At 37.1% G+C, this 23282-nt stretch overlaps 1 protein-coding gene across 1 annotated transcript in view; it reads right to left on the bottom strand.

Annotated features, from left to right (window-relative positions):
* Nucleotides 1-368: 368 nt before the first annotated feature.
* The window catches only part of LOC143039956 (ceramide-1-phosphate transfer protein), a 30884-nt gene continuing 7970 nt past the window's right edge, over nucleotides 369-23282 (bottom strand). Inside the window, exons 3-5 of the mRNA XM_076210430.1 lie at nucleotides 19146-19299; nucleotides 11545-11720; nucleotides 369-10803 (exon numbers count right to left, since the gene is read on the bottom strand). Of these exons, the coding sequence (XP_076066545.1) occupies nucleotides 10672-10803; nucleotides 11545-11720; nucleotides 19146-19299 (462 nt within the window). The 3' untranslated portion in view covers nucleotides 369-10671. The remainder of the gene's footprint in view (nucleotides 10804-11544; nucleotides 11721-19145; nucleotides 19300-23282) is intronic.

Raw genomic sequence — 23282 nt, 5'->3', positions numbered from 1 at the left:
CTATACATGAGGTATATGGAAAATTCCAGATTTTTTTTGCCAAAAATGGGGGGTCGACCTATACACGAGATCGACCTATAGACGAGTATATACGGTAATTAGGGTGATGTTTCCATCGTTATTTTCGAGCTACTAAATTAGATAAATACAAAACTTGTTTCAACAATTATTGGAGCCACTAGCTGGTGCATCAATTATATTATCATATCAAGAGCACTTTCCCACAATTAAGGTCACACCATGCCATGAAAATCTATTGTTTCAGAACCCTAAAGATAGGGTGAACATAATCCAACACTTCCACTGTAGAACAAACATTCAATACTAGAGTTTAAGTATTCTAAGGTGAGGAGTACAAAAGACCAAAACTCATCTAAATATTTATTCTTAGGCTATTACACTATGGTTTGCTATACTGTGTATTATGTCTGGCATTTTCTAATGCTATCATACCCAAAGTGGCCCACACATCAATGCAAACTCCTCAATTAATCAACTTTACTAGTACAATCTTTACCTTCATAGTAGCACACAGTCTTTACGAACCCCCTCAGACAGTCTGAGATCTACACAGCCTTGCATAGCTCTTGTCCTCTGTGTACACACAGCTTGGGCTTCCCTACTTTTGGGTGCAGTAGGCATACAAGCAAGTGAAGGCACAATAGAGGTTACAGCCCAAACTAGAACTTATCTTGGACTGAGGCAGCAGGGTCAAATATGATTGCCTTCTATTCAGCTTCAGTAAAACACACTAAAGCACATGAAAATGTTCATTACCAATGCATGACTGAAAGCATATCTGAGATGGGAATAATGATTAATTTGTGTTTTGCAGCTTCCAACATTTACTCGAGTGTGGTGAAGTGAATTTACATCATCATCAATACTGATGAATTAAAAATCAAAATTATTTCTGGCATGTAGAAAATAGATTTCAAAATGTAGCTTCCAATAAAGCCAAATTTACAAATGTTCAAGAATAAGTTTCTCAAACAACATATTTGACAAAGCCTGTCTACAAATAAGATTTACACCGACATTCCTACTATATATCATGTGTAGTTTGTTAACACAGAAATTAACATCACTTTACTGTCCATCATCTGAACTGTCTATATCTTAAATGGCTTTGCCTTTTGGATACCTAGAAATACATAAAACAAATGAAATGCTGATCTGATTCACTCCTATATTTAAAACCTTCTACAAAATAATCCTTTAGGTCTCTTAATGCTGGGTGGTTAGATAATAACCCCAACTTTATCAAAAATGTTTCAGGCCTCTTCAGAAGTTTTGGCTACTCTGCCAAACACTGGAAAATCTAGTTTGTTCATTTTAAAAATGTAAAAGCAGCTCACCATTTCCTGTGGGCTGTCATGTCTTTGAACAGACATCAAGGTTCTGTGGACTGCCAAAAACTTGTCTATGTTATGTACCATCCAATGAAATATTTGTGGGCAAAAGTGATTTGGCATCATTATGAACAAACATAACTAATTCCATTGTTCCCCAGTCAACTATTATAGTTCCTTCCTGTAACAGATCTCCTTGACTTAGAAGCATTTTTAAGGTATATCACATTTTTGTAAAAATTAGGTCTTCACAATTATGTGTGACAATGATAGTGGGAGATATGGGTTTTTGCGAGTGGATACACTTCTGGATATAAATGTTTTCAAGGGAAAGAGCAGGGTCTTCCCATACAGCATATGAAATGAGGATAGGAGGAAACGGAAGGAATGGCAGTGAATGGCGGGAATGAAGAGGTAAAGGCAGTGAAAGAAAAGAGCTCACGAGGATTGGCTGCAAGATGTAGATGCAGAGTTATAGTCTTTATATTGACATCTCCAGAAGGATTCTTTTTGTTTTTCTTGACATCTTACTGTAGAGCTTGTTTTATTGTGTTTTCTCTTTTCATCCATATTCTATATAGTATTTGTGTTCTGTAAGTAGTTTTTAGTTTGTGAACAGGAACAAATTGTCATGTTCTTGTCTTTCTGGTAGGTTGTTTTAAGGTAACAGTTGCAATAGCAGAACTAGAAACATACAAGAGGTACAGAAAGAAGATAAGCAAAATGCAGGGTGAGGGGGGCAAAGTGAAGAACAGATATAAAGTGAGTAAACTGGGGTAGAATTTTCACATATCAAAGAATAAGAATATGCTTTGGAAGTAAATGAAGAGAGGGATGGAGTCAAGTAAAAAAATAAAAAAATAAAAAATAAAATAAATAAAAAAGTGCAAATGATTCTACTGAATGTGGAGGTTAGGGATTGATTGATTGAAGCAGTGGAAGATGCTAAGAAAATGATTGATGGGAGAAGAAAATCATAGGGCTTTGGGAAAAGACGAGATACAGAAAACATTGAAAATTAAGAAATCTGTTAAGGCACACGAGTCAGATGAGGGTCATATAGTGTGTCTGACAAAGGGAGGGACAGTTATGGTGGACTAGCTAGTACATGCATATACCAATGGCTTTTTCCCCTTTACAAGGGAGGTAACCAAAGTCAAAGGCATAAATCCACTCCCATCCACCCTCCCTCCCTCTTTTCTTGGCTCCTTGTAGATAACAGGTCACCCCTGCATCTTACCCACTGCCCTGGGTCAGAAGCAATACCACAAGACACAGCACATCCACTGCAAGGCTGCTTCATTTAACTGGCGACCCCCACCCCCTCTCTGTCCCCTCGTGCTGAAAAAGAGAAGACTGAGAAATCCCTTTGGACTGCGTCAAAATATCATTCACACCCACTCCTAATCACCATCCCCCACCCACTCCCTTCCATGTATCACAGGATCATCCATACACAACTATTTTCTATTCACTCCTATCTTCTGTCTTCTCCTTTCCTTCCTGAACAGACATTCCCTTCTTTCCCAATGCCCCTTTTACCCCCATCCATCCATCTCATCTTGATTACCCCCTCATGTTCACTCTCTCCACCTCTGCCTTCTACACCCTTTTTATTAATCTTTCTTCACTCATTTTTTCTATATGCCCAAACCATCCCAACACTCTTTCATGAACCCATCAACCCTATCTCCCAACTCCCTTTCCACCCCCACTCTCCTCATAATCTCCTAGTTTCTAACTCTATCTAGCCTAGTAATCCCTATTGTACTTCTCAGGCATTTCATCTCGGACATATTTAAACTATCTTCCTCTCTTATGTGCCATGTTTCTAACACATACAGTGCTGTCGGCACAATCACTCCTTCATACAATCTCCTCTTAGCATCCATTCCCAAATGTCTAGTTCTCATTACACTTTTTAATCCCCCAAGGCATTTACTTGCTTTTCTCAATCTACGTTCAACCTCAACCCCTGCTCCTCCCTTTCCCGCCACATTTACGCCCAAGTTTTTAAAGCTATCCACTTCCTCCAGTCTCTCTCCCTTAATACTCACTTCCAATTTGCTGCCATCCTCTCCCCTTGTACATCTCATTATCTTACTTTTACCCACATTTATCAACTTCCTTCTTTTGTACACTTTCCCAAACTCCTAATAAGAATGTTTAATGTGTGCCTATGGGAGGGAAACAAGACAGAGAACTGGAGGAGTGCATGTATATTTCCATAATATGATGGAAAAGGAGACATTTGAAGGTAATTGCTTTAGAGGGAATGTCTGTAAATTGTAGTTGTAAAGGCATATGGGTAGGTGTGAAATAATAGGGTTAGAAGAACAATGGAAGTAATTGAAGCCATTATTTCTTGTCTACTTAGTATACAATATGAAGGCCACAATCTTATAATAAGGAAAGTGGTCATGTCAAAGCACCCACCCACACCTAAAGAACCACTCATCCACCCTTCACCCATGAGGTGCTGGGGAGGAGTGGGTGAGTATGTCTTTTTTCATGTGTGCTTTAATTTGGTTATCCATCTTTATTTAAAATAGATTGTGGTCTTTGTAAACCCAATGTGTAAGCCCTAATCAAGTTTTAATTCATTACAGAAATGTGATCACCTTAAAAAACATAATATTTCATCATATTCAGTTTAAGTCCTTATCTAACAAAGCCCTAACCTTTAAAGGAGGGTGGAATTCTATCACTAACATGCAAATTTGTAAAAAAAGAGAGAGAGAGGGAGGGATAGAGAGAGAAAAACATATAGGTCCAACAATTCAACCATTTTGCATCTCAGTTGTGTGCTGTGACATGTGTATTGCATCTAAGTTCAATAATCCACTAACATGTTAAAGAAGCTTGCTAATAATTCAAAGCCATCAATTTTTCCTCTTTTGAATTAACCTTAACAAGAAATTTATCATAGTTTATTATTTTTAAACTTAAATTCATTATCATATAAGAAATCTAAACTTATACAACACATTTATACACATGCAAAATAAATTAGTGCTTCTTAACAAAATTCTCCATACAAGGAATGTTTCAATTTCACAGGCGCACAAAAAAAAAAGAAAAAAAAAAAAAAAATGCACTCCATCTATAGTTAGAAGCAATTTGAAGTACAACATAACTGTAGTCATCCGTAATTGATATTCAAATGAACCCCTTTGACACAATAACAGATTCTGTCGAGTAAGAACATTAATTACTACAATGATAAAGATAATTGTGTTCCCGGAAAGCAAATTCATACCAGATACAGGATGTGTGAGTAATGATAAAAAGGTAGTAGCATTGGGACCATTTAAGAACTTGTGACTGAAATTGTGAAAAAAATGAAGGCTAGACATTTTACTGACAATGTGAAGCCAGACTTGATGTTGTATTTATGAATTATGACACTGGAAAATGATTATCCTTTCAAGCTATAGCCAAAGGTCTACCCTAGTCATGCTGTGGTCATATTTGTGTGCTGCCAGAACTGAACATGGGAAATATGTGCTTGGTCATGTGTGAGGCAGCCTGGAGGAGGGATATGGTTATTGTTGACAGTTCGTGAATGCTTTTATCCTTCTGGACAATAAAGCACTGTTACTAAGAGATACTTTAGATTCTTTGTAATTAGAAACAGACATCAGAGAAGCAGCCCTGGTGTGAATATATGGCAAAGTATGGTGGTTTGGATATTGAATATGAATCTAATAAGAATTGTAAAGTGTAGAATGAAGGGATGAATGAGAGGGAGGCAGCCAGTTGATACATTGAGAAATAGAAGGGATGGTACTGGAAGACATATATTGTGGGGATTAGAAATGGCCAGAGGATGAGGGGATGGGGTGAGCACAAACTTGCATGGAGTACATGCTTGATATACTGGCCTCTATCTTTGACTACTGGAATTAACAGAAAACATAACAGATATCCTAACGTAGATGAAAAGTGGATCCTACAGAAGGGAGGTTTGGGTTACCAAGATTCGTAAGTTCTAAGTTCACATGACTTCTTTTCACTAGTTGTCACATTGTATGTCAATACATAATTCTTTTTATCTATGTGAAGTCACATACTAGGTTTATCTCACCAATCAAGTGGCACAGGTGTCAAAGATAGATAGGGGTTTAATTTGAATATCAATTATTGATTAAATATTCCATGGCTGAACCTCAGACAGAAGTTATCACTTCACAATTTTCTGTTATTTCTCTTATCTTTATTTATTTCTATTTTTCAACCAGTATCTTCAGGACTGGAGAAATCAAATCCGATTCTAAACATTAGCACTTTCACAACTTGTGCTTGTGTACACAAAGGAGCCAAGTAACAAGTTATCTGGATAATGGTCATTTCCATACAGAAAGAAGTAAGGAATCGCTACACTACAACCTTAGAATGTCCATTAATTACTACTATATATATATATTTTGCATGATTAACAGAAAAAACGGGTTTTAGATTTGCCTTATATTTAATATATAAAAAGTAAAAAACTATGATTAGCCTCTTTCCATTCCCATTCTGTAAAAACACATACTTGTGTTTTCATTTGAGCCAATTGTCAAATTCTTAGCCTTGCAATAGCTCTCTGACACATCCTTTCAGTGGGGTAATAAAAGAAAAACAAGAGGCTGGACTCCTTCTAGAGAAATTATGCACTACAAATCCACATACTGTACATACAGAACACCATTTTTGTATTTCTTGACAGGAAATACCCACAGATCCCCCCCCCCATAAAATTACAATGTGCTGGTAAAACAAAGAAACCCCGTGCCCTACTGATTTTTCAAGTTCATCCCGTAAAAAAATAATTTATTGCTTTTACTTCAAGGCCAAACTTGGATGGCTAAAAAAAAACTACATTTACAGTAGCAAAACAAAGGTGGGAGGTTCAGTACTTGTATTACTATTATTACTAATATAATGATAATAGCAAACTCAAACTCGCCATCCCACTCCCATGAAGTGGTGAGTGAGACACCCCTGGGGGGCCAACCCCAGTCCATTGTGGGACACCATTTATTTTTATTATTATATTATTATTATTATTATTATTTTTTGGCCAGTGTTTGGGTTGCCTCTCCACCTGGCCAGGGCTATCAGGAACCAACACTAGAAGCATGCAGCAGGTCCCAGGAATCAAACTCAGGACCACCTGCTCACAAGTTCAACACTGTATCCACTGGACTACTGTATGGCCCTATCGATATAATAATATATATACCAACGGCTTTTTCCCCTTTACAAGGAAGGTAGCCAAAGTGAAATAATAATAATAATAATAATGATAATAATAATACACACACAAATACCAAGGGCTTTTTCCCCCTTATAAGGGAGGTAGCTAAAGCCAAAGGCATAAATCCACTACCACCCATTTAATCCCCACATACTCCACTCCCATTCACCACCTCTCCCTCCCTCTTTTCTTAGTTCCTCCTGGATGATGGGTAATCCTTGCACTTCACCCACTGCCTTGGGTTAGAGGCAATGCAGCAAGACACAGCACATCCATAGTAAGGCTGCTTCATTTAATTGGCAACCCCCTTTCAGTCCCATCATACAGAAAAAGATGGGGATAAATCCCTTTAGGCTGCATCAGAATATCATTCACACATACTTTGTAACTCCCCCCACCCACCCACTCCCATATATCACAATATCTTCCATATACAACCATTTTCCACTCACCTCTACCTTCCTCAACAGATATTCCCCTTTCCTAACGCCCCTTTTACTCCATCCATCCATCCATCTCATTCTTTGTCACCCCCTCATGTTCACTCCATCCACCTCTGATTTCCACATTTTTACTAATCTTTCTTCATTCATTCTTCCATGTGTCCAAACCATCCCATTACTCTCTCATCAACCCTATCTCCCAACTCCTTTTCCACCCCTGCTCTCCTTTGTTTCTGTATCCAGCCTAGTAACCCTTACCATACTTCTCAGGCATTTCATCTCACATTGAAACTCTTCCTCTCTTATGTTCCATATTTCTGCCCCATACAGTGCTGTCGCCACAAGATCCTTCACCCCTACCCACCCATCCCATTAAATCACACAATGAACTGAAAAAAGAAGTGGCATTATACTTAAGCAAGCATTTGCAACACACAACACATCCATACAAAGATCTTACATTCTCATAAGAAAACAAACACTTCAAGAATAACCACTGGAAAAGAGTGAAACAAGAACCACACTTACATGACATTTAAGTCACCATCCAGCACTAAAAAATATCAACATAGAATAAACCTAGCCACAGAAACTGTCCTAGATGCAACCACCATATAGAAAACATGGAACATCTCATTACTTACTACCCCACCCAAGTCGTACCCACATAATATAATATTTATTCTCTGAATGAATTATGGGCCAATCTGGTGGCTGTTATTGGTAACCTGGGGGCTGACAGTCTCTTATAAGATATCTAGGGCAACAGACACATTGAAAGTGATGCAGAGGTGTGGTGAGTAAATGTGTTATGAAAAACAGTTAAATGGCAGGAACTCCAGGCAGACCCTCATCCCAATGTTAACTCAATTTTAATAAGGATATGGGAGGGGTTCAAGACCTGGAAGTCTGACCAGGGGTCTGAGAGGCAGGTTGACATGCCTACCTTGGAAGTTAATTAACAATATAAGAAAAAAGAAAGAAAAATATCCTCAAAGTTCCTGAAGCTGGATAGGATACAAAGAAAGTAGACTACGGAACTAAAACCAATAAGAAAACGAAGATGTTTTGGGAAAAGATGATGCCAGGTGAGACAATGTACATAAAAGGGTAGACCCAAACGAACTGCAGCAAGGAAATGTGGTAACAGAACTTTATGAGCTTTCTATTTAGTGCATGGAGAGGAGCATAATAAACAATTTTGTACAGATGGTGGGCAAGAACCATCACTCCATATGGGTGATGGTTTAAGAAGGGCTGGTTTAGATCCTTTGGTTGCAGGCGCGGATACAAGGGGGGAGGTCGCCCAGGGGGCCCGGGCCCCCCCCAATGCCCCGAGTATGGTACACTCATCTCGAGATTGATTCTCCTTGGATAAACACTTTTTAGTGTGAATTTATGATTTTAATTATATTTGTGAATTATATACGATTTTACATACAATTACGAGCAAAACAGACTTAGGTTTCTGGACCAATCTCCAAGCCAACAGCATTATTCTTGGGGTTAAAATATTGGCGTGTTTCAAGTATCGGTTATTGGTTCGCCCCCCCCCAAATAACATTCCTGGATCCGCGCCTGTGTGGTTGTCCACTAGAGTGCTTTTCCTCGTGTTAAAAATAGCTATCTTCAATGTGGGGAGTCAGGAAGTCTGCAAATGGATGAATTTAGTACCTGTTTTCTCTAAATAATCCACTCTATAAGAGTGCACATTTCTCATGTCACTGGTAATGTGCAATATCCCGTCTTCTTTAACTCTTCTGTTGCACTTGCTGTACCAATGGCTTCCCATGTAAGGGAGGTTGCACTTTGGTAACATTATATTCTAACTGCCATCTGACCATGTGACTAAGCCAAGGAAACTTCCCACTGTAACACAGGAAATGACACCTGTCACAAATAGTATTAGAAACATCCTGTTGTTCAGCACCAAATGTTTCAAATCTCCAAGCAAGAAAAGCAAAAGCCTACAAATGGACCCCATTGGTTGCTAAGAACAAAAGCTTCCTCTGGGAGGAGGAGGAGGAGGAGGAAAAAAAAAAAAAAAAGTGATTATATGTAATGTGCAACCAATGGCTGAGTTGTATGACCAAATATACAGCCAGTACTTGAATACCATGGCAATAATTGGAACAACAAAAGAAGTCAAGCCTACAACAATAAGAGGCCAAAATATAGTGCAAAAATGAATTGCTGTATTCAGTGTTTTATCACATAAATTGACCAAGAAAAAATAAATTAATAAAAAAGAAATTATAAATCAGTTTTCCTTTTGCACACTTATCCTAAACAGTTTAGCTTTTTTCTGAATACCATCATAATCAATTATTTTTCAAGTTTCTATCCAGCTATTTACAAAAAAGTCTTACACTATAAAATGACAAGACTTCACACCATGTCAACAACTCCAACAAAATATTTTGACGTCTGAATTTGCTTTATAATTCAATGTGGCAATACCACATCAGGAAACTTCACCTTTATTTGGGAGACCCATCAACGATGAAAATTAAATAACATAAAATTAATAAAGAAATAAGCATTATTATTATTTTTTCAAAGTGAAATCAAGAAAATAAAAGGAACTTATGAAACTACAAAGCCCATGCATAGAATATGGGTAATACTGGAGCAAAATTAATGACTGACATGACTTTTTTCTTAACTCATGGTGACATGACTTTTTTTTTTAACTCATGGTTTCACTAACTGATTTACAGACTAAACAATGAATGCCTGTAGAAATTAATTATCAATCACAGATGCACAATCAGAACATTTCACACGTGTTCAAATATGAAATATTATGGTTATATGACATATGTACATCTTCCAATCTAAAGAAAACTATACTTATGATAGATTGTTTTTAATATGCTATGAGATTGCCTATATAACAAAAACTGTCCATAACTAGATATACATGTAACAAGATTACCAATATGATAATATGAACAACCGAAAAAAAAAAAAAACAATTCAGATCAAATCAACATAAAAGTCTCCATGTTTACCAAGCAAGATTAAAGACTAAACATTCTTGTGAATGCAAACACTAAGCTATAATAGGACTCTTAACCCTTCATGCTCAGTGACCCATTTACTTGTTTTATCTAGTCTTCTGCCAGATTATTCTATTTGGTTTAGAAGAGTTGGCTTGAATAATTCTGGCTAGTCTGAAAATTACCTTGTTCAACCCTGGTTCCTCTTCTCAGTTTAGCATTATAATCTGGCAATAGTCAGCATAAAACCTGTAGAAGGGGTTTGTCTAGCATTGGTTGTTTAAAAAGAGTGAAAATAATGGCCAAAGGAACTACAAAGTCATTTACATGTTGCTTACATACAATCAGATCTATCTTTTGGAAGGTATACAACCAAATAAATATCACTAACATCTTTGCAACAATGATTTGCAATTAAAAATAGGATTTCATGTACCCATACTTCTGACCTGCTAATATTCACGATTATGTTTACATTCAACTGTTCCTTATGTCCTCAGATGAAAATACATATACTCATAACAATATATCTACTTTCTATTTCAACTCTATTATCTATGGCCTTGACTACTGCATCTGTTAGTAACTCTTTGATATTAGTACTAAAGAAGGTCCAATGTTTCATGCATGATTTAAGGAAGATCCAAGAGATCATATTCCTCATACAACTTTTGTGTTGCATTGTACACTGAACCCATGACTTCAACAGCTTCCAAGACAATGCTCTCGAAATGCTTCTTAACTTTCTCATCACCACCAGTGAGCTGTGAAAATAAATATACCAAGATAAAAAATGGAGATAAGCTATAAATACGAAAGAAAATAAATATACCATGATAGAATAAGGAAATGATCTATAATTACAAAATAAAATAAATATACGAAGATAAAACATGGAAATGAACTATATCTAAATACAAAAGCAAAAGGTGGCAAATTTAATTGTTCCTATCACTGTACAAGTCAATGTATAAGGCAATTGATCATACAAGATAACATCCCAAAATTTAAAGCTAAAATGTTGGTTTTTGGCAAGGTTCACAAGACACCCACCCAACCTTCTCAATACAATATTTCTGTGGGCGAGTTAAAAAAAAAACCATTACCAGTAACTGTGTGGCTATGGGTTTTCTGTCAATGAACTTGGGAAACAATTATTATTACACCTGGAGTATTGGTGAATCATCTATTTTGGGGAGATCTCTTTAAGGCCATCTTATACATCAATATATACAGGATATATTTCACAATTACTCTCAACTAGACAGAATATATTTCACAATTATTCTAATCAACTAGGCAAGAAATACTTTGTCTGATATTGAAATAAATTACTGTACTGTTCAGACCTGATCAATAAGGACAATTACCTTAAAAATTCAGTAAATATCTAATCTTAATTCCTAAGCAAGAATTTACCTCACATACTAAACCAATCAACATGGCATGAACTTTCTTTTTTACAACAAGCATTTTCAGAACCAGAAAAAATACAGATTTCCCACCTGATCAACGAAGACTTCCTTAGTAGACATGACCAATGTTGCAACTTTGACTGTCTGACGTATACTCCAGCTGTGGTAGTTGGCTAAGGCTCGATTATACACGTCCCTTGTCAGGCTACCCAAACCAGTTTCTGGCGATACTTTGTGCAATTCCAACAAGAAATTACGAGTAAAATCTGCAACAAAACCAGGAGAACAGCACTTAATTTTCAGATTCTTGAACCTACCAGTGCTTCTCATGCAACAGGTACATATGAAGATACAAGGCCACTTCTTGTAAATTGTTTCAAATTTCCTTTATAATGCTTAATCTAGTGGTTCTCAACCTAGGGGCCATGACAAGAATTTAGTGGGGGGGGGGGGGAGTGAGTCATGGCCTGCTGTTACAAATTACATTTCTATATAATGTGAGAAATCAAGAAGAAGAAATAGAAGCAGAAGTCCATCATATTCTCCTGGCAGAAAAAAATACAAGATAATTGTGACTGTCAATTTTGTAATAAGGCAAAAGGTTTCTCTTTATCATTATATATTTTTTTTTCACCTTTGTTGGTGGGGTGGGATTTGGGAGAAAAAATGACAGGGAGGTGCATGAGTATTGAAAATTCATGAAGGGGAAATGGGGTGAAAAAGGTTGAAAAACACTGGCTAAGGACATTGGTATACTAAAAGTTTATTTTTGACAATTTTGTAAAATCTTGTGGAAAAATCCTTTGAAGTATGCACAACACACTGGTGAAATAAGGAGTGTTGTACAGTCTCATTTGATATACATACCGTATATATATATATATATATATGTATTTAACTAGTTGTATTGTATTATACGGAAAGGGGAGCTATGCTCGTGGTGACCCGTTTTTGTATATATGTATAAAAGAGGGTCATGGCATAGGACTACAGTACTACCTCTCATTAACGGACTTTAATTAGCTGTGTTTTCGGTGTTTTTGGTGCTGTGCAATCACTATGCCACTGAAAAACCACTCCAAATCAATGGATTATTCACATCAATGGACACTGTTACCTTCCTTTTAGTCCGTTAATGAGAGGTAGTACTGTATTATTTTATTTGACGTTTACATATGTTTTTCTTATTTATATAAAATTTTAGAAGGGCATAAAGTATATCTGTCAACCTATACTGACGGTGAGATGTGAGGCAAGAAACATGAAGTAACAATTCATTGTGTATTGCTCAAGTGTTGCTGTTGACATTTTTCTTTTTTCCTTTTTAGTGTAGATCATTATGTAACTAGGGACTGTGTTGAATGTTCGAAAGTGGCTCATCCCTAGTGAAACAAAACTCCAACATGAATCACTGTTTCTGTAATGCCACAGGAGTAATACCCTGCTAAAAGCAAATACAAAATTTGGGATATAGTAATGTAAATGTGAAAAATATCACAAGTACTGGACTTCATTTATGATATTTAATTCATCAGTATCTATGCATTTTTCATTTATATTGTTAATATCATTTTTTTTATACAGTGTGACAATTTGTTCTCCTTAAAGGCTCAATATCTTGGTACCAGTATTTTTGTGGCATCTATACTTATAACTCAAACTTCTTTCTCCATATAACTTTCTTTCATAGAATACTTATCCTTTTTTCTACATTGTGTTGATGAATCATATCTCTTAGGATTAAACTGAAACTTTTAGCAATACAATTATGAGACTTTTTCTTTATGAAATTTGGGTATTCACAAAGAAAAATCCAGTATGGTGTAACTTTTAGTTGCAAAGTAACAAGTTCACAATATAATCTTTATAAAACTTCTAGTTTCCAAAAGGAAAATCAACAGATCAGTTTTTATTAGTTACTATGATATAACAAAAATAAAAGACATAAAATATTCATATATATATATATATATATATAAATTTGGGGGGGGGGTTTCAATTGTTTCCATATAAAAGTTGGCACAGATAATTTTTACTCTACCATTTACAGAAGAAGAGAAAAAAAGAAGGAGAGGAAGAAGAAAAGGAAGATGAAGAAGAGGAAGAAGAAGAATAAGAAGGGGAAGAGGAGGAAGAAGGAGAATAAGAATAAGAAGGGGAGGAAGAGGAAGGAGAAGAATAAAAATAAGAAGAGGAAGAATAGGAGAAAGAAGAAGAACAGGAAGACGAGGAAGAAGAGAAAAAAAATTATTGCTCAATTATTTCGATAAATGCATACTGATGTACTTAACCCCTTCCACAATGATATACTTTATAGATTTCTATCCTGGATAATGCCAACTCTAAGGGGAGTAAACTAAAAATTTTAACAGTCCAAAAACTGACCACTGGATGTTTTGAACTCTTCTCCCTTCGATATGATGACGCCTACGTAGGCGTCATGAGGAACAAGTGGGTACGCGAGGATGCCGATGTAGGTGTCTTGATTATATATATTGTAGTTGTACCTGCATGACCCCCATACTCTGTAAACTGGCTTCATCATATTTTCTATGGTTATCAAAATTCACTGGTGAAAGAGAACGAGCAATACAGCGAAAACTTTATTTTTTATAATGCAATTGAGGAAGTTGGTGGCAGAGTTTGGGAGAGTATGTGATAGAAGAAAGCTAAAGATAAATGTGGGTAAAAGTAAGGTGATGAGATGTACAAGGGGTGAAAGTGGCAGTAGACTGGAAGTGAGCATTAAGGGAGAGCGACTGGAGGAAGTGAATAGTTTTAGATATTTGGGTGCAAATGTGGCAGGAAAAGGTGGAGTGAAGGTGGAGGTAGAATGTAGATTGAGAGAAGCGAGTAAATGCCTTGGTGGATTAAAGAGTGTAATGAGGAATAGACATTTGGGAATGGATGCTAAGAGAAGACTGTATGAAGGAGTGATTGTGCCAACAGCACTGTATGGGGCAGAAACATGGAACATAAGAGAAAAAGAGAGGAGGAGTTTGAATGTGTTTGAGATGAGGTGTCTGAGAAGTATGATGGGGGTTACTAGGCTAGATAGAGTGAGAAATGAGGAGGTGAGGAGGAGAACAGGGGTGGAAAGGGAGTTGGGAGATGGGGTTGATGAAAGAATATTAGGATGGTTTGGACACATGGAAAGAATGAGTGAAGAAAGACTAGTAAAAGAGGTATGGAAGGCAGATGTGGAGGGAGTGAACATGAGGGGACGTCCTAGGATCAGGTGGATGGATGGGGTGAAGGGGGCTTTGGGGAAGAGGGGAATGTCTGTTGAGGAAGGACGGGAGAGGACAGAAGACGGGTGAATGGAGAATGGTTGTATATGGATGATGTTGTGATGCATGGGGTGGAATGGGCGGGGGGATGGGGGGTGAGGTAGTATGTGTGAGCAGAATTTGACGCAGCTCGAAGGGATTTCTCCCCGTCTTCTCCTTTTATGCATGGGGGTACGGAGAGGGGGGTTGCCGATTTAATGAAGCGGCCTTGCTGTGGATGTGCTGTGTCTTGTGACACTGCTTCTGACCCAGGGCAGTGGACAAGGTGCAGGGATGACCCGTCATCCAGGAGGTGCTAAGATAAGAGGGAGGGTGGAGGGGTGTGGAGTGTATTCAGGGATGGAATGGGTGGGAATGATTTTATGCCTTTTCCTTTTTGGCTACCTCCCTTGTAAGTGGGAAAAAGCCTTGATATATGTATGTATGTATGCATGTATGAGTATTATGACGCAACATCGCATGTCTGGCAGCTAATGCTGCCCGCGAGATTTTGGCCCGTATTGAAGGGGTTAAGTACTCCAGACAGCATCACCCTTGAAAATGCTCCTTTTGCATGACCACACACACTCATTACTGACAAGGTAGTGTTTCTACCTAGTTGTATATTATGGGAAAGGGAGCTACGCCCGTGGTGTCCCGCCTTTGTATCTCGCAGTGTCCAGTTTGCTCTTAAACTCAAGAATAGTTCTTGCGCACACTATTTTTCATCCAGTTTGTTCCAAGTGTCCATCACTGTTTTTCTTCAGATCTCTTCTATAACTATGTTTTTAGATTTTCTTTCCATGTCCTCTTGTGTTTCTCTTGTCCCAGTTTAACAAGTCCTCTCTATCGAGTATTTGTGCCCTTCATGATTCTGTAGATAGTCAGTAAGTCGCCTCTCTCTCTTCTTTGCTCCAGAGTCAGTAACTCCAGTTTAGCCAGTCTCTCCTCATATGACAAGTTTGTAAATGCAGGGGACATTTTTGTGGCTGCTCTCTAGATTCTTTCTATTTTCTTTATATTCTTTTTGGCACTGGGTGACCACAATGTCGCCGCATATTCTAGTCTAGGCCGTATCAGTGTGACCAATATTTTTCTAATCATTTCTTCATCCAAATATGTAAATGGCACTTTCATTGATCTTAGCAAGTTACAGGATTCACTGACAATTTTTTCTATTTGTTTATCATAGGACAAGTCATTTGAGATAATTACACCCAAATATCTTTCGGATCCCACTTTTTTTACCTCCTTAGTTCCAATCTTATATTGTCCTGCTATTCTATTTTTACTTTTTCCAAACTCCATTATGCTACACTTCTTAATACTGAAGTCCACTTCACATTTCTGACTCCAGTTCCATACCTTATTCAGGTCTTCCTGTAGAGATTTGCAATCCTTTTCAGTTTTTACTTTCCTTAACAATTTAGTGTCGTCTGCAAAGAAGGTCATGTAAAATTGCACATCATCCATGTCATTCACATAAATAGCAAACATTATTGGAGCCAATACAGATCCTTGCGGAACTCCACTGATCACCTCTTTCCAACCTGAATATTTTTCTCTGAGCACTACTCGCATCTTTCTACCAATCAGGAAGTCCTCCATCCATTTAGTAGGTTCCCTTGTATCCCTCCTATATGTTCCATTTTTCATTTTAATAATCTTTTGTGTGGTAGCTTGTCAAAAGCTTTTTGTAAGTCCAAGAAGGCACAATCAGCCCATTCATTCCTTTCTTGCACTGTGTCTATTAATCTTGAGTAAAAACATATTAAGTTTGTGGTACATGATCTTCCTTGTCTGAACCCAAATTGTCTTGGGTTTATTATATTTTCTTCCTGGTGTTTTACCCATCTATTCTAGATGATTTTCTCACAAATTTTGGCTATAGTGCTTGTTAGTGAGACCAAACTATAGTTAGTTTGTTCTTCCTTGTTTCCTCCTTTATATATTGGTACAATGTTTGCATTTTTCCAGTCTTTTGGTATTTTTTCTTCTTTAAATGAACAACTTATTATGTTATGTATTTTGTCCATTAGTTCTTTTTTGCATTTTTTTAGAATCCAATTTGCAATCTGTCCGGGCCATGTGATTTCATGACACCAAGGTTTGATAATGTTCCATTATTTCTTTTTGTGTTATCATCTTTCTCATGGGGGGAGATTGCATTTCATTTCCCTTGTCCCAATTTTGTGCTTTCTCTCTGGTGAAAACAGACGAAGTGATTATTCATGACTTCGGCCATTTCTAATTCTTCTGTGCATTCTATATTTCCTTGGCGTAGTTTCACCATTTCCTGTTTATTTCTAAGTTTACCGTTTACTTATCGATAGACTAGCTTGGGTTGCTCTTTGCATTTATCTATAATGTCCTTTTCATAGTTCTTTTTTTCCTCTTGTCAGTGTGGATATTTCGACCACCGCTGACCATATGGTTTGACAGATGAAGCTTGGAGCCGGTCCGGCGCGGTCAGTTACCTGAATCTTTAGTTCTCCAAAGTCCATTTTGCTGTACATCAATCTTCCTTTCCTATGCTTTTCATTCCTCTCCATGTATATTTCTTCCTTTAGTTCAGTCTCAATGAATATATGGTCACTCTTTCCAATTGGTGTCTTGTATTGGATTTTATCCACAATTTCAGGTTCTGTTGTAAATATTAAATCTAGTCTAGACGGCTCCTCATTATTTATGTGTCTGGTGTTTTCACTGACCCACTGAGTCATTGTACATTCCATGGTCATGTCCAGTAATACATTACCCCATAAGTCTTCTCTGCCTTTCACTGTCATGTCTTCCCAAGTGTGTAGTCATTTGTAAGCAGTTTCTTTATTTCCCTCTTTATATCTTTTGTGCTAAAAATTTCCCATACCCCTTCTTTCTTGATTCTCTGTTTACCACATATTTCTGCCAAACTTCAACATTTATACACAACATAAGTACTCATGATCTTGTTCATGGATTACAATACATGGAACAAAGTGCTCACGTAGATGATTGTGTATAGTTCAGGATGTAGTTTAAAACTAAAATAAATATCTTAAGTAATATGTTGTAATGTCTGTTAATTTATTAATACAAGAAGTATGTATTTGAGAATACAAACAGAGAAGTATGAGTGATAGCATCCATTGTGCTGTGTGAAGCAGAGATTTGATATGTAAGGCAGATGACGATAATACTTGTTGCCTCTTGTTTCACAGACCAGAAACCCACAGTCTCACAGCAGTTGGCAACAGTCCTCTGGAGAAAAAATTTAACTGTTGTTTGTGTTGTGCTTGTGTGAGACAGTTGCTGGCTTAAGGTAACAGGTGGAGGAGAGCAGTCACTTGTTGTCAGATGTCCTTATGAGAAAAGATGGAGAATGCTGATGGGTTCTGAAGATGGGCAACAGGAAGACTATTTTCACGGATATCTATCCTGCAGGACCATCACAAGCATGCATCTATCAGTGGAAAGGAGTAGACAGAATGTTTGTGAGATTAGTTGTTTAAGAAACATGACAGCTGTTTTAAGAATAAATGAATGAATCAATTTGTTGCTCTGATTCTCTCCTGAAGGCCTGTATGTTACTCAGTAATGAGATCTTACATCATTGTCTGTAGGAAGTACATGAGAGGCAGTGCAGTATTAGGTGCTCTATGTTATCAAGAACAAGTAGAATGAAAAATGTGTAGATGAGGCAGAGAACAAGTGTGGGAAGAAAGCATGGACTTGGAGAAGGCATATAACATGACTGAAAGAGAAGCTATGTGGTGAAGGCACAGGTAGTGCAATGTAGTTCAGTTCGAAGCTTTAAGAATCACTTAGATAAACACCTAAGCAAGATGCTGTAATGATTATAATTTATCTTATATTATTTGTTTTTGTTTTGTTATCATTTGTCTGTCTGATTTTCATTTAGTTATATGTCAATTTATTATTATTTACTATTTACCTGTTTGTTTATTATTTAACTATACCTATGCATTTATTTATGTATTTTATTTGTTATTTACATTATTATAGTTTTTATTTATTATTCTATTATTATTATGATTTTTTTCGCATCCGACCTAGATATGGACCAAAAGGTCTCCTGTCGGCATGATCCGCCTTTGTAATCCTTTGTAAAAAAGGTGTATGACAAGGTTGACAAAAGATACTTTGTGGAGTATCTTATTCATACAGTATGTGGAATAAGGGTAGGGTGTGCAAGGGTTTCAAATGTGAGAGTGAATGGTTTGAGATAAATATAGGGCTGCAATGGAGTCAGCAACATAAAATAAAACCCAAAGCAGCCCAAATGATTCAGCAAGTTATTTCAAAAGAGACTGATTATTTACAAATATGCAAACTAACATATCTCCAATGTCCACAGGGACCAATCCATCTCTGAAACAAGCCAATAACTAGTCTTAAACTCATAACAAAGGAAAAACTCACCTAATGCACGATGAAGACGTAATAGTGTGCGAGCACCAGAAGGATTAGTGGTGGATGTGAGCAAATTATTGTCCTTTTCATATTCAATCATTGATGCAAGGGAATAATAATAGTCGCCTGCACCACCTTTGCAGTAGCACTGTAATATTGTTACCTGTAACAAATCACATCAAAATATTTACAGTCCACAAGCAATACTATAAATAATCTAAAAAAAAACTAGGAGCATTCTGAACCTTTCACAATAATATTCAACTTATCACTGGTTGACTTTAGTTAACTAATGGAAATTTTGCATCCTCCAAGGGTTAATCACCATCTCTAACACTTCCATTCCCAAAGGCAACTTATGATTTATTCATGCTGATACTAGGGGAATTTATTCCCTCAAGGGTGACCTTACGCATTTGAAGGGTAAGGTGCCTGATATGCAATCTGATATCAAGGCAAGTACAACAAACAAGACACACATGTTTAACCTGTAAGTGCCTAACTTTTCCTGTGCAGATGAATTCCCCTTAACTTAACAAAATCCTCTGGCAGCAGATATATATAAAAAAAAGTATTAACACATAATTGTCTTAAAGAAAAAAGTAAGGTTAGCAAAGGCAAGGGATGACAAAAAGGCATTTCAGATGGAAATTAAAAACAGACTTAAAACTCTAGGAGATAATGACACCACTGAGATTATGAACTGTACATCAAACATAAATGACACTTCCATAATTTAAATAGTGGATAAATCAGACTCCTTCTGGTCTCTGGCCAATTATCTACAAGTTGGACATAAATTTGGATCATACATTAGGAGTCTGAATATCTTATGCAAGGACACATTACATGAAACTGTATGATCCATGCTCAGTTCCCCTACAACCTCTGTCCACGTGCTATATGATTAGTGTTCTCAATATCACACGAGCTTTGGTGCCCTCGAGCCTCAAGTGAATGACAGCTTCCAAGGGTAAGACTGTGCTTTGTACTTCCTCTGGTAAAGGGCATGTTAGCCCTATCATGGCTAACAAGCTTAAAGTGATTGAGGCACATGACTGAGGAGTCAGCTGATTGCAAATAATAATGCAATTCATTCTCATAAGACCTACCCTTTATGATATTCTAATTGGCAAGAAGCAAGTGAGGGAAGTAACGAGAAAAATGGAAGTGAATAAAATGTAAAGTATGTGTACTGTGCATGAAAAATACATTATCAAAACTTGGAAGATGTGATATACAAGTAATATGTTCAGTGGTGTGTTAAAGAGGTATCAGTACGAGGCCTGGACATCCAGCATACAGCTCAGTGGCTAGTAACCCACCTTGAAATCCTAAATTTCAAGTGCAATGATGTCTAGCTGTGGTGGTTCAAGAAGTGCAATAGCATAGTGAATCAAGCCATCACAGGCGAGTGGTCAGAAAAAACATTCCAATTTAAAGAGTTTGGGTGTGCTATGGGGCCAGGAGCATATACGTGGGTTTTAACACTCCTGCTCAGTATAGACTTTTGGATATTTTAAACAGACGTTCCCTCCAACAAGTCCAACTTAGAATGGGTTTACAGTAATTTAGCAAATCATTAGGGAATCTGTGAAAAAGGTATAGAACAAAAAAAAAAATAAATAAATAAAATAAATAAATAAGTAAATAAATAAATAGATAAAATATTCGGAAGTGGCAAATGATTAAATGAAAATAACTAAGCATAACCAAGAAAGACAAAATAGAGAACTGAACTGGACAAGCTTATCAATAAAAGGAAGAAATTTGGATCATATAGAGGAAAGATAAAAACATAAAAAAAAATTAAAAAGACGTAGCACATACTAGCTATAGGGAAGCAGAAGATAATTTCTTTGAAAGACAAATGAGATTATTAGCCCCTTTCATATAATGATACCCAACTGGGTGTCATGAGAAGCAAGTGGGTATACAAGGATGCCTGTGTCCGTGTCTTGATTATATTCATTTTGTAGTTGTAACCAAGTCCCCCCCCATATTCTGTGAATTGGTTTGATCATATTTTCTGTGGTTATTAATATTCACAGTGAAAGATCATGTAATATAGCTGTAACTTTATATTTCATAATGCAAGTATTATGATGCATCATCAAACCATCATACATCAGGCAGCCGATGCTGCCCGTGAGAATGTGACTCGTAAAGAAGAGGTTAAATCGAGAGAGAATATTAAAACGAGTAGAAGACTTCTCCCAAGACCTATATTACTTAAATACCCTAGTTCAGTCAGTAAATTCATTTGTAAATATTAGTAGTGTACCAGAAGTTACAAACGTAAAGTAACATTTACTTCAAAAAGTATGAAATAGGGAAAGGCACCTGGGGAAGATAGCATATAGATAGATCTGCAATGTGCAGGGGAAGAAGTTTTCATTGGAGATTACATCAATTATATACCTTGAATCATGGTGCAATAATACAGTGATCTTATTTCATAAGAAACAAGACCAGAAAGACCACAATAATTACTAACCAATTTGTTTATCAAAAGTACATATGGCATTTTCCAAGATTCTTATAAAGAGATTAAGTACAATTCTTTTTTATGAAAACCAGCTAAGCAAACAGGCATGTTTTAGAGGCAAATATTTCACTACAGACTAATTGTAGATAATGATGGTATTGTTGTGTGAAGCCTGCACATGGAGATGCTGTAGAGGAAGAGGAGAAATGAATACATCATTCAGCAGTCCATTGGTTAATTGTGTTCCTCTCAAAATTTGTACCCCATCCCCACCTCCACCTCTGAGGGGATGGTGCATGGTCTCCAGAACAGACACTGAAACTTACTCTTTATCACTCTCTCACTTCTTTCTAGCCTTTGTTCAATGCCCTCAAGTCTTTGTTGTTGTTGTTGTTTTTTCTTCCCCATATTAGGAGGTCGGCACTCCACCTCTCACACCTCCTCTAGCTAATGTCATAGAAATCAATCCAGCCCCATACACATGTTCTACATGTAAACCTATAAATTTCTCACATACACCTATCAGATGTAATGTGCTACACATGGGTCCATCTCACATGCACCTTTAACAAACACAAAACAATACACAAAGAATTTGGATTTCAGCCACCACATATCAACACAAGGTTCAAAAATGTTCGAAAACTGAAAGAAAAAATCTAAACATCAACAGTATCACATACATATGGAACTGCTTCTGTCCAGCATAAACACAATAAACATATCCCACTGATACAGGAAACTACACTAAAACCACAATCCACTCGAGTGAAGACAACACTCGCAAAAGCGTAATCCCAACATGAATACAAAACAGCATGCCCTTCTCTAACAAAACACAAGGAACTAAGTCACAAAGATCTCATAAATAAAATAATCACAATACAAACACAGATATATACATACAGTGAGACCTCTCATTAACGGATGTTAATTAGCTGTGTTTGCAGTATTTTGGAGTGGTTTTTGGGTGGCACTAAACAACAGCACCAAAATACCGCAAACACAGCGAAAACACCGTAAACACAGCTAATTAACATCCGTTTATGAGAAGTCTCACTGTACTAACATATATACATATACTAATAGCTTTTTCCCCCTTACAAAGGAAATAGACAAAATCAAAAGGCATAAATCCACTCCTACCCCTTTCATCCCCACATACTCCACTCCCATTCACAACCACTCCCTCCCTCTTTTCTTGGCTCCTCCTTGCATCTCGCCCACTACCCTGGGTCAGAAGCAATGCAGCAAGACACAGCACATCCACAGCAAAGCTGCTACATTTAATCGGTGACCCCTCCTCTCCATCCCCTCATGCAGAAAAAGAGAAGTTGGGGAGAAATCCCTTCGGGTTGCATCAAAATATCATTCACACATACTCCCTAACCCCCCACTCCCTTCCATGCATTACAGCATCATTCATATACAACCACTCTCAACTCACCCCAATCCTTCCCTCCTCAACAGACATTGTCCTCTTTCCCAATGTCCTTTTTACCCCATCCATCTACCTCATCCTTGGTCACCTCATGTTCATTCCATCCACTTCTGCCTTCCACATTTTTTTTTACTAATCTTTCTTCACTCATTCTTTCCACATGTCCAAACCATCCCAATACTCTTTCATCAACCCATCTCCCAACTCCTTTTCCAAC

The sequence above is a fragment of the Oratosquilla oratoria genome, chromosome 27, assembly GCF_046742065.1.
Source record: "Oratosquilla oratoria isolate Oo_2021 chromosome 27, ASM4674206v1, whole genome shotgun sequence".
NCBI lineage: Eukaryota > Metazoa > Arthropoda > Malacostraca > Stomatopoda > Squillidae > Oratosquilla > Oratosquilla oratoria.
Note: the sequence above shows the minus strand (reverse complement) of the source record. Positions and strands in the feature narration are given on the sequence as shown.